The 13,689-nt window shown below is 32.9% G+C and overlaps 1 protein-coding gene across 2 annotated transcripts; it reads left to right on the forward strand.

Annotated features, from left to right (window-relative positions):
* The first annotated feature begins 4,267 nt into the window (after window positions 1-4,267).
* Window positions 4,268-13,689, forward strand: LOC134721798 (thromboxane A2 receptor-like). 2 transcript variants are annotated; one of them, XM_063585021.1, is made up of 2 exons: window positions 4,268-5,215; window positions 10,773-13,689. In XM_063585021.1, exons 1-2 carry the CDS (start codon window positions 4,340-4,342, stop codon window positions 11,187-11,189), a joined length of 1,293 nt encoding a protein of 430 aa, XP_063441091.1. In that variant the 5' UTR covers window positions 4,268-4,339; the 3' UTR covers window positions 11,190-13,689. The 2 variants fall into 2 exon arrangements, with proteins under 2 accessions (XP_063441091.1, XP_063441092.1); XM_063585022.1 differs by lacking the exon at window positions 4,268-5,215 and adding an exon at window positions 7,905-8,789.

Here is a 13,689-nt window from a genome sequence, read left to right on the forward strand (position 1 = left end):
TTTTATTTTTGTGTCATGTTTTGTTTCACACAGTTTAAATGTACAATTATTTTACAAAAAACATTTATTACCTTTAATTTAAAACTACATGATATTAGTTATTAGATTCTAATTAACCATATTTGAAATAAAATTATTGATAAAATACATCTATGATATCATAATTAGTTTTTTTTCATATTTGGTTTGTATTTTCTTTTCCGCTAATACTTAGGACATCAGTTAGGATGTCCTAGCTAAGATTTTCCTAAGATAGCTTCGATATGCATGCTGAGATGTGTCGTAAGTCGGTCCTAACTTTATCCTAACTTCTGTCCTAAGAAATTCTTAGGACCGATCTTATGACAGTTTCGATAAACAGGCCCCGGGTTGATTCTGAAAAAGAATGACCTGACGTTCTGAAATAAATTAACTCCATATAGGTATATAATGATCTATATTGAATTTCATTAGACTATAGTAATTGTATATAATCCCTGAAAAGGACCAGTGATTTTACATACTAGTAATCACTGAACATTATACAAATGCACTGTAACGTATACATTTAACTGATATGAACTAACGACAATCACTCAATTACAGGAAATGACTTGGCCCGGACAGGCATATTATATAAATTGCGGCGGGATTAAAAAGGTTTGGAGGCGCAAACCCTTTCCCCAACACGGGACAGTGATGTACATGTAACAGTACAATGTGAGAAAACACCATTAAAATCATTTGAAAAAGGTTTAGCTCAACGGATCGATACAAAGCCGGAAAAACACAAAACATAACACAGACGGACGTGGCAGGGTATTTATACATCCCTCACTACAGAAAAAAAACCCAAAAGGTACAGATCACTAGAAAGAGTTACGCAGTTTCTAACAGCTAGTTCAACAACTACTAAGTCATTTGATCTATTTGATGGTATGGGCCAGGAAATCTGGATTCGGAATATAATTTGTTGTCATCTGCTTGAACAGAACGTTTTTCTCATTGTCAATCACACCATATCTTCTTATTTTTATAAATAACAAATCATGTTTCTAAGACTTAATTATCAATCAGTACATCCAACATCCGATGGATTTAGTGTCAAGGCGTCATTAACAGTCATATGATGTTTGATGGTATCACAATCAAAGAAGATGTGATATGATCGCCAATGAGACAGTTATCCACCAAAATCCAAATGACATAGAAAGTTTAACTTAGCAAATATATGTCACTATACGGCCTTATACATGTTTAATGGCCTATTTGTATAGCTGATTAACAGTACGATCATAGATATCGCTGTTTATTGGATGGGCTTCAATGGAATATATAAATATAATAGCATTCGTTGCTTCTTTTTTTCATACACGATGGGTGGAATTTTAGAACTAAAATTACCTAGTAAGAAAAACCCTTTTCATCACGATATTTTTGTCATACATTAGTCAAGTGTTTCAGGAAAAAACTCATTTTAAAGTTGCGTCAACATCTTAAGGAAGGAAACTGCTTATTGTTCTTAAGATTAAAACAATTGAACCTTTTCTGCACACACTTTATCGTGCCCTTATTACATTTATTGTTCAAATTCATTGTTTTGAAGTAAAGAAAAGAAATAAAATATATTAGAAAATATACACTTTATGAGACAAAAGATATAAAAATAATATTAAATCGTTATTTCAACTAGAAATAACCCTTATTTCCAAATTAACCTTTATATGGTATGTTCGAAACAAATTATAGATTGAAAAATACATTGAACTTGTATGTGCTTCAAAACTAAAGGCAGTCATGATTTATTTAAGGAATGACTGTAATACTTTTTTTGTCTATGAAGAAATAACATCAAAAATGTGGTGTTCACTAAATAAGTCGTGTAGCGTAGCGGGCTATTCATAGTGTGCATTATATTTTTTTATGTTATTTCGAATAGACAGATAAAAATATTACAGTCATTTCTTACAATTTAATTCTAAATTCAATTTTAAACCGGAGTAAACCATGAAAAGACGTCGATGACATCAAGGTCACATGCCAAAGTTAGGTCTCTGAGCTGATAAACAAAACGCCAGCCAATCAGAAGACGCGTTACATCAAAAATTAATTTATTTATATATATAGACACAACGTCATGTTTTTCTCTGGGTGTTTATGTCGTCTTTACACTAAATCCAGTGTATGTTGGATGTGTACGGATTGAGTGTTTAGTCTTAGAGGCATGATTTTTTTATTAGTTGTTAGTGGCTTTGAACTATCTGTCAGATAACTGCGAGTACTCTCAGATCTGTTCATTGTGTCTTTTTGTGTCGGGATGTATAAGTACCTGGCCACGTCCACTTTTATTTTTTGTCTATCTGATGAGTTTAGCCTTTTTCAACTGATTTTTATAGTTCGTTTCTTATGTTGTACTGTAATACCACTGTCCCAGGTTAGAGGAGGGTTGGGATCCCGCTAGCATGTTTAACCCCGCCACATTATTGATGTATGTGCCTGTCCTAAGTCAGGAGCCTGTAATTCAGTGGTTGTCGTTTGTTTATGTGTTACATATTTGTTTTTCGTTCAATTTTTACATAAATAAGGCTGTTAGTTTTCTCGTCTGAATTGTTTTACATTATCTTATCGGGGCCTTTTATAGCTGACTATGCGGTATGTGCTTTGCTCATTGTTGAAGGCCGTACGGTGACCTATAGTTGTTAATGTTTGTGTCTTTTTGGTCTTTTGTGGAAAGTTGTTTCATTGACAATCATACCACATCTAATTTTTTATACTATCTCTTGACATGTGTTTTTTTTTCTTACTTTAGAAGTTCAAAAGTTTTTACTTTTTAAAATCGGACAACAGATCTAGACTGTTATCTAAATACATCATTGAGACAGCAATCAAACAACACCATATGAAAAAAAAATGCCTATTATCACAGTAGCATGTTCAGAGAAGTTAGCTTGCTTGTTTGCAAGATTGTAGCCGTTCTACTGAATCGGCGACTGTGCTATGAAGAGAACAGACGTCACACAGCGATGCAATAAGAAGTTAGCCATGACATCATCGAGCCCCCTCTTGGGGTTTTTGATAACGTGATTACTTGGCCGTTTTTAAAGTGATTATTTGATTACCAGACCAAATATATCATGATTATTTCATATTTTATTATTTGATAATATTGATAAAATTGAGAATGGAAATGGGGAATGTGTCAAAGAGACAACAACCCGACCAAATAAAAAACAACAGCAGAAGGTCACCTACAGGTCTTCAATGTAGCGAGAAATTCCCGCAGGCTGTTTTTTTAATTAAATGATTATCTTGTTTAATTTCTTTTAATGAATATGTGATTACATTGGTAAACTATTGATATAATGTGATTACTTGGGCACCCACATGAGGGGCCGAATGATCCAGTTAAAATTTTCATAGCTGAAGTGCGATAGCCATGCTGACGTGCGATGGTCAGGCTGACGTGCGATGGTCACGCTGACGTGCGATAGTCACGCTGATGTGCGATAGTCACGCCGACGTGCAATGGTCACGCTGAATTGCGATGATCATGCTGAAGTGCGATGATAATGCTGAAGTACGATGATCGTGCTGAAGTGCGATGGTCAAGCTAAAGTGCGATAATCACCCTAAAGTACAATGGTCATGCTAAAGTGAGATGGTCATAGTGAAATGTGATGGTCTACGCCGAAGTGCGATGGTCCTTATACGTTGGTGTGCAATTGTCTTTTTGACGCATGGTTGTTAGTTTTAATTCTACAGACGTGCAATTATCTTGAAAAGAAGATTTTCAATAGTAAGTTTATAAAATTACAATTATTATTCATGGTATATGGCTGTTACCGAAACTACAGCTGCATACTAAATGAGAGATATTTCTGTTTGATTTTCTACATGTGGAAAAAATTCTGCATTAACAACATGAACAACTGCAACAATAACTTGATTTGAACTAACCAAAGACAGTACAACAAGGAATTAAAGTCTGCTTAATAAAATACAGGGTAGTTTTAGTCTTTGTAAGTACATACTATCGAAATCTTAGGAAGCAATGCAATATTTTCTTAAGTATCATAAATTGGTATGATATAGCCCATGTTGCTTTTGCAATGGGAATTTCCGACTCTTAAACTACTATTTTTTTTATGATGATGAAATGAAAATTTACTATCTTTAGTTCGTTCTTCCTTTAATCTAAAAATAGGTTAACACCACAACAGAATGTTAAACAAGTTAGTTTCCGAAAACTGTACAATTAGTTTCCTGTTATAAGTATTCCATGCACTCATTTACCAACTTTTTGTCTATAAACATTGATAAACAGATATCTGGAAAATCTTTCTAAACAATATAAGACATCATGACAACGTTTGAAATGGAAACCACCAATACATCTATTGAAACTGAAATGAATACATCAAATGCATTCATTGCACTGGGTCTATCAACTTTACAGACACTTTTAAACGCGACAGATTATGCTACAGTACTGCCTTCAACAAAAGGCGCCATATTGCGTCCGCGAGTTCCCGTTGTGTCCGTAGTATCCTTTGTGCTTGGAGTAATTGGGAATATTCTTGCAATTTGCGTAATATTTCGATCTCGAAAACGCCACAGGTTGAGTGTGTTTCATAGACTTGTAGTGACATTAGCCTTTACTGACTTGTTTGGAATTATAACAACATCCCCTGTAGTTTTTGCCGTTTTTTCTGGAAAAGCTAGTTTGAAAACGAGTGAATCATTATGCAACTACATGGCCTTCATGATGATATTTTCCGGACTAGCAACAGTTCTTATAGTTGGTGCCATGGCTGTGGACAGATATTTTGCGGTACTTCATCCATTCAAATATAAATCTGTTAAACAAGACTTTATTTTTAAATTGGTTATATCTGGAATATGGCTTTTTTCTATACTTTTGTCTGCGCTGCCTTTAATTGGTGTAGGTGAAAACGTTGTACACTATCCCAAGTCGTGGTGCTTTTTTAATTTCTTTGGTGACCGAGTAGAAGACAAGATATATGGATATTTTTATTCCGTACTGGGACTTGGTATTATTTGTTTGACAGCTATAATGAATTTGCGGGTGATTGCAGGAATAATTTCTGGAAGAAGAAGTGTTTTAAGGCGTGGAAGTATATCGAACAAAAAATCACGATCCAGAAAAGACATTTCTATGTCCGTGTTTTTAGTTGCAATAGTTCTAGTGTTTGCCATATGCTGGGCGCCATTCATGGTAGGTTTACAATCAAATGTTATATTTCAAGCTTTATATTAAGGAAAATTAAAGTTAACAGTAACTTTTGAAAATCTAGCTGAGTTGTTACTGAAAAATAAAAATTTCCTGTAACTGTTGTGTTGAAAGTCCATTCCAATTATAAAATTCACTGAAAAATTCACAAAGCACAAGCTTGCACCTACCTTCCTTATTTCCGTTGTGCCTAAAGTTTTTTCTTGAATTATATGTCATACACATATATTTAATTTACATTAATAATGTAGAGTGTTACGAGGAAGTGCATATATTTTATTTCTAAGAATAATGTAAAGCTTTGACGAAGTGTACAATCTTGAAATAATAATATGATATAAAAATAAGATGTAGTATGGTTGTCTATTAGACAAATCTCCAGCAGAAACCAAATGATATATAAGTTAACATATAAAGATCTGCTTACCCTTCCGGAGCACATGAGATCACCCCTAGTTTTTGGTGGGGTTCGTGTTATTTATAATTTAGTTTCTATGTTGCGTCATGTGTACTATTGTATGTTTGTTTTTTTTGTTTTTTTTTAATTTTCATCCATGACGTTGTCAGTTTACTTTCGATTTATGAGTTTGAATGTCCCTTTTGTATCTTTCGTCCCTCTTTTTTAACAACTAAAGGTCACTATACAACCTTTAACAAGAGCAAAACCAATACCACAGAATCATGCTACGAAATGACAAGTATAAGATAATTCAAACAAAAAGAACAAACGACCTGACTTATGTATCTTTTTATAACGACGTTCTTATGTACCTGTAAGTGTAACTAACAAGGGTGTTTCTCTTTCAAATGTATTTCTCATTACCTCTCTATTCAACAAAGTATACCATACAAGGATTTACTTCCGTTTGTACTCACTTTACTTTTTATACTGTTATATACTTATTGAAAAGGTGTGGACACGTGTGTTATCTGATGGTCGATGTTTTATAATAACTTTCAGTAATTGATTGTACGGGACCATGGTTGATGTTTTATAATGACTTTCGGTAATTGATTATCTGATGGTCGATGTTTTATAATGACTTTCAGTAATTGATTGTACGGGACCAGCAGGTTAAAATGACAACGGTGTTATCTGATGGTCGATGTTTTATAATGATTTTCAGTAATTGATTGTACGGGACCATGGTCGATGTTTCATAATGACTTTCAGTAATTGATTGTACAGGACCATGGTCGATGTTTTATACTGACATTCAGTATTTGATTGAACGGGACCATGGTCGATGGTTTATAATGACTTTTAGTAATTGAATGTACGGGACCATGGTCGATGGTTTATAATGATTTTCAGTAATTGATTGTACGGGACCATGGTCGATGTTTCATAATGACTTTCAGTAATTGATTGTACAGGACCATGGTCGATGTTTTATACTGACATTCAGTATTTGATTGAACGGGACCATGGTCGATGGTTTATAATGACTTTTAGTAATTGAATGTACGGGACCATGGTCGATGGTTTATAATGACTTTTAGTAATTGAATGTACGGGACCATGGTCGATGGTTTATAATGACTTTTAGTAATTGAATGTACGGGACCATGGTCGATGGTTTATAATGACTTTTAGTAATTGAATGTACGGGACCATGGTCGATGTTTTATAATAACTTTCGGTAATTGATTGTACGGAGCCAGCAGGTTCAAATGCCTCTGAAAAATCTAACATGCTGACGTTTTTTTGATGGGCGAAAACAGTCACCACGAAGAACAACTCTTAAGAGAAACATTACAAACATGACATAACTGATGTGGTTCTGCAAATATATTGCATATTCTATTGTGTCATGTCTGTTACAAAAACCATACAAACTTAAAAGGTTACATATCAAAATAAGATTTGATCGAAATCTGCAGGAAAATAATGTCAAAACTTCAGAACATCAGTGAAGATTCTGATAATGATACTGAAAAAGTAAAAACTAAATTCAACATCTGTTTTACATTTATAGTTCATCCAAATTACTCACTAGTACATGTATGCTTTGCATTTGGCACTGCATGTGCTTACCTCATGTATAGACTCCTTATGTTAATAACTTAAATGGCTAATAAAGAAAACTAGATTGTACAATCTGCAGTCCTATGTGACATGTGCCAATTGTTAAAATAAGAGTAGATTTCACTACATTAGTTCATGGTCTACGAATAAACTTCAATTCTTGATATTTCGAGACAATGTATGGTTATTCTATATACAAAAGTTGCATAACTACATGTAGTAAACTCCAAAGTAAACGTATTTGTGTTAAACAAGACGCATTGATTGAGGTAAAGCATAAATCAGTCTAAGTGAGTATTTTGTAGTCATTTCTGACCAAAATGCTCGTTGTGCATTTAGGAAAAAAAAGCAATGATTATTTTATTAGAATAACCGATGTACTTTGTTTCCTTGGTAATGTATATTATATTTCAAAAAAGGCAAATCGTTGTACAAGCAGGTAAATAAATTTCATGTTTTCTTTGTGTTTTTAATTTTGTTAAGTTCAATTTGTCTTGAAATACGAAATCTGTTCTCAGATTGTATGACATGTAAACAAGTTAATACCAAGGAAGTAAATTAGGTCAGGTACAATACAAGATATCTTGAACAAGTGAGGTGCAGTTTCCTTCTGATAAGATGCTTCCGTAAGGATTATTATTACAATAGTAGGACGAAAACAATTCTTCAACAATATAAGTATTTAACAGTAAACGCAATTACATTTGTTAAAAGAACATGGGTGAAACAGTAACCCCGTTCACATTGGATTCTTCAAATTTTACGCCTTTTTTTAACACAACAGAAAATGGTACAATACCGAATCTCTGGCGCCCGCGGATTCCACCTATGTCCGCAATATCATTTACACTTGGAGCAGTTGGCAACATCCTTGCAATAATTGTATTATTTCGAGCTAAAAAACGACACAGATGGGGAGTGTTTTACAGATTTGTCATAGCCTTAGCTTTTACGGATCTATTTGGTATTATCACAACAACTCCTGTAGTTTTTTTCGTCTTTGCTGGAAAAATTAGATTATGGGAGAGTGTACCGTTATGCCATTACATGTCGTTCATGATGATATTTGCCGGACTAGCAACAGTTCTTTTAGTTGGTGCCATGGCTTTGGACAGATATTTTGCCATTATTCATCCATTCAAATATAATACTATTGATAGATATACTATAGTCAATTTTTCTATATTTGGAATATGGGCCTTTTCCGTTCTTATAGCTGTACTGCCTGTGTTTGGCCTTGGAGAAAACGTCGTACACTTTCCGACTTCATGGTGCTTTTTTAATTTCTTTGGTCACAAAGTTGAAGACCAAATATATGGATATTTTTATTCAGTACTAGGACTTTTTACCATTTTTGTGACGGCTATACTGAATATCCGTGTTATTATAGGAATTATCTCGGGGAGAAGAAGTACTGCTAGACGCGGAAGTATAACGAGCAAAAAATCCAGATCTAGAAAAGACATTTTTATAACTGTTTTCTTAGTAGCGATATTTCTTGTATTTACCGTTTGCTGGGCACCGTTTATGGTAAGGGTTTGATCACACTTTATTTTCAATTCTGATTCAAAATATTTCATTATATATATTGTAACACATTTCTGTAAACTGACCACAACATGTGAAGATCAAATCTGATTTTCAGAAATCTTATACATGCATGCCATTATTTTTACATACATTTAACCTCAAGGTTGAAAGGCATGAAAGGCGAAATTAAAATAAAAACTAATTAAAAGATATATAACAATAGAATAAGTGAAACCGTTTCAAAATGAGGTAATGAATCCATAGATTGGTTGATGTAACTAAAACGTATGGTTTGTGCACAGTTAGTTCAACTAAACAATATGAAAAACGAAATTTCAACTTAAACTTGAAATTTACCATCGATTTCCCCCTTCGAAATGGTGTTATTGCAACCAAAATGTCACTATCGTGTGAATATTTTTTTGAATGATAAATTGATGTTACAGTGTGAAGATTTCAGAGGTGTAATAAAAATAAAAGGTTGAACATATTTTGTTTCACTTTTTATGCGAATAAACATATTATTATCAAGTAAAATATTTGTAAAATATTATATGAAATCTACAAGTTTTGACTATATTTTATAATTTTTATTATACATTATATATTATACATAATATATACACATGGAAAAAAGTATTGCTACACCTTGATTTTTTAAACCTTGGAAAATCAAACTGCTTTTTTAATTGAATATGATAAAATATTTGTATAACAATATTGAAACATTTTAAATGATAACATTGACATTATAAGAATTTAAAAAATGTATGGAAAAAAAAGATTTAATTAACCACAATTTGATAACAAAATGAGGTAATTATTGTACCAAAAAAATACATTTTAATGTAATCGAACTTTACATTATCAGACATTTCAAATTATAAATCTTAAGATGATTTTTCACATCATGGTTGATTGTTATACAACAAAGAATCAATACTTGGTTCAGCCTCCATTCACAAGAATAACTGCCTCTAAAGGTCTTCTTGTGCCAACAACCATTTTACGAATTTGCTGCTGAGGTAATCGCAACCTTTCCTGATGAAGGGAATTGTTTAATTCATTAAGCGTTTGAACTGGGGTGTCCTCCCGCGCACTTTACGTCCAATAAAGTTTCATATATGGTTCAAATTCTGGCTACGATCAGGCCAAGAAAGATAAACCGAATTTCATTGGACCAACAGATCTTCATTCAAGATGCTCATTTTAACTTTCGCGACCTCTGCACCATTGGAAACGGGCCACTTTATGTCTGTTTTGAAGCAAGAGTCCCGGAAACGGCCACGCCGCACGATAATTAGAAGTATGATTTGGTTTGGAGCAGTTTTTGTTTTAAGTCTTTTGTATGGCAACCACTCTCTTTTCATGATTGTTAGTTGTTTGCAAAGGATTTTCGTCTGACCAAACTTCATAAGGCTGGGTTTTCCATAGCTGATGTTTAATGGGGGTCTTTCTGATCTCGCTAGGTCTTTAGGAATAGTGATGACTAACAATACGTGCAATTGTCAGAGCGACATACCTGCTTTTCTCAAGCTGATTATCTGCCATCTTGCTGCAATTTAGAGTCATGGAGGACCCATACCATGGTGTCAATCCCATAACTTTACAAATTTAGTTTTTCATAGTGGCTAAAACAATGCGGATAAAAACATCTGTTTTCTGGTTTACGGGTACAGTAGCTGCATGTGCAGATTAAAACTTATCGAGTCGACATTTATTTTTCAAACTCAGGTGAGATTTGAGTAATGTTTAACTACAAAATATTTTTCTATTTTAATAAATTTTATCTCAAAATAATAAAGATTTTTAAAATTTGTATTTCAATTTGGTTTTGCAATACTTTTCCCATGTGTATATATACTAGTAATATCATCGACTGCATTACATTTAAAATTTATGTATTCCTCGGATTGTGTAAGCGAAATTTACTACTTCTGTTTTGCATAGCACTGAACAAGATATAACATTTTTAAATTTCAGATAAGACTCATCATCAATCAAAGCCGTACTGTTAAACGAAACAATAAAGCAGACTTGCATGCCTTAATCCTTGCAAGCTGGAACCAAGTCCTTGACCCCTGGGTTTATCTTCTATTCAGACATGAGATGCTCAAGCGATTTGTCCATTTGGTAGAAAAATCCCGAGGAGGATCGGCATTGAGACGTCTAGTAAGCTTAACGGGAAGCTTTAGGAGCACATCATCTGGTTCCGAAATGACACATAACACAGAATCACAACAAGTGCAAATTGATTCGTGCGTGGGTGAAGAAATGAGACAAAAAAATGGAAGAAAACCCGAGACTTCTGATGTCAGCGATGAAAGAAAACCCATGACTACTGATATCAACGATGAAAGAATGATACAAGACAAAGTTTCAATATCTGACGATGTGTAAAACTGTTCTTGTTTTAAGTCACCTTACTTCAGTTAAGTACAGTATCTAAAAGTAAACTGCATGGTTACGGTAATTGTATTACTAACAGCCAACAAGGACATGTTAAACGCATACACTCTTTTTTTTTTTTTTTTTTACTAAATTTCTTTAAAGTTATACTAAATTATGTATTTTATTTATTGAGAATTAAAGAAATAATTTGGTGTACAAATAAATCACAATTTTATCTAGTACAGAATTTTTAATTACAGTAACAGTTAGATTTCTATTTTTATAGTCTAATTATACAGGGGCGGATCCAGGCATTTTTAAAGGGAGGGGTTCCAACTATATGTCCCCATTAAAATGTATTGATGGTCCCAATAAAAGGAGTTCCAACTCCCGGAACACCCTCCTAGATCCGCATCTCTTGGGTAACAATCATTTTCTATTATTGACCAGTAATTACGACTTTATTCCACGTTCACACTGTTTATACCAACTGAAACAATAGTACTTGTTAAAATCAAATTTTACACATTTAGGAGGCAGCACATACATTCAAATTGTCAAGTAGGTATAGTATTCAAGTTAAGTGCATTATAAAGAGAACAATGTATGGAAATAAAGTTTAAATCTATATTAGGAAAGAAAAGACATTGTTTGATATCTGATTTTATTATATTATTGTTTGCCAACATATTTTTGTTATTTCTTCTTCATTTTTATTTTGTTTGTTAGTAGTGAGCCTTTTTTGTTTAACTAAGTAGGTTAGATTGTTTATGTTCGACATAATAATATTACGTCATCTTTGTATACAGATTTTTTATAATACAGTTCTAAGTTAATGTGTTTTTTGCAGATGTTCATTTTATATCACTGACGTATCGAAAAAAATTTCTTCACATTCATGGTCACATTTTCATCATTGAAATTAAAAGATATGAACTCTACGTTTATATTGTAAAAAGTGTTGTTATGTCCATGATTCATATTCATTGTGTTTTTCTGATAAAAGACACTTTCGGAAAATCTTAATTAATGCTAATCTATTTTAGATAATCTAAAATATTTGCATGTGTTTGTTTATTTGTAGGTATTATTTGCTTTAGTCTCTTCACATATGGATTGCTTTTAACTTTAACACGTGTTTTTGGAGACAAAAATAATCTATTGATTCCTTATATAATATAGGAATGTTTTTACTGTGTCAAGAATATTGGGGGGCTTTTTCAAAGTAAATTTATCTTATATACATTCGACGCGCATTGACAGTTTTAAAAAAGGGGAGGCAAAAGATTTGATATTCGACCTTACAAATTGAAAACCAACTAAGTAAGTCAGGACTTACAAACGAAAAAGGAACGAAGAGACGAACAACCATATACAGCAAGCTCAACATTCAGGAACTGAAGACTTACGTTGATTTTAGGTGCCCCAGAAGAAAAAAGCATATCGAGGTTAATGGAACTATGATAAAAATTATTATATACCTTTGATACCCTGTTGACGCACCTTTTATAGTTTTTTCGTTTTTTCGTTTCCACTACCCAATCGGTGAATAAATTGTAAAGAAACTAAGGTTTCAACTCTCTCAATCAAAGTTGGTCTCATATGAATGTTTGCTATTTATTATGTCTTTCATAGTCATAAATAACTCTTCAACTGTTCATCCTTGACTTCAAATATTCGGCTTTGAGAGTTCCTGATGAATGTTAGTCTAGGAAAGTGCCTAGGGCTAGGATGCATGACGTTTTTTTTTTTTATATCTGATCATCTGTAAACTACTGCCGCCTACGTTTATTATATACCAAAAGTAAAAGTTTTTACATGACATGACACCATTCATAAACAAAAAAGTTAAATTTCAAAAATACTGAACTCGGAGGAAAGTTCAAAACGGAAAGTCCCTAATCAAACGTCAAAATATCGGACTAAAACAGCCGTATTCGTGACTTAGTACAGGCATTTTCTTATATAGAAAATTGTGGAATAAACCTGGTTTTACAAGCTATGCCATATGAGAGGCTAAATAGAACCTTTGGAACCCTGACTTGAATAAATTACATGACGTCATATAATTTGATGAAGTCTTTGCAACCGGGCTGATATCGATAGCATTACAGAAGGCCGATATAACATGAGATTGCAATTGATTGCATTGAACATAGAATATACTATTTATTTCTAGGTGTATAATATGATATTGCCATTTCATTGTTTAAAATAAGAAATGAAATAAATTAGAAAACATATCATTACGCGTATACATAGGTGTGTGAGAGTTGTTCGGTTTTGAGAATGACGTCAAGTACATGGGGGTATTAATGTAGGTACTGTCATTACGAATAATGGTACAAAGCCTTGCCAAATGACGTTAACGGGTTAACACATTACCGATTAATGAAATAATCAACTGATATAAATATGTTATTACCTTTTGTTTTGCTTTTTTTAATGCTTATATTATATATGTATTTTTGTATGCTTATTTTCTGTGTATTAAAGTAAAACAAAAGTA

The sequence above is a fragment of the Mytilus trossulus genome, chromosome 6, assembly GCF_036588685.1.
Source record: "Mytilus trossulus isolate FHL-02 chromosome 6, PNRI_Mtr1.1.1.hap1, whole genome shotgun sequence".
In the NCBI taxonomy this organism is placed as follows: Eukaryota; Metazoa; Mollusca; class Bivalvia; order Mytilida; family Mytilidae; genus Mytilus; species Mytilus trossulus.

Coding starts and splice junctions, on each gene's coding strand:
- LOC134721798 (XM_063585021.1), top strand. CDS start 4,340: ATGACAACGTTTGAAATGGAAACCACCAATACATCTATTGAAACTGAA. Junction 5,216..10,772: donor TATGCTGGGCGCCATTCATG/GTAGGTTTACAA, acceptor TTTAAATTTCAG/ATAAGACTCATCATCAATCA.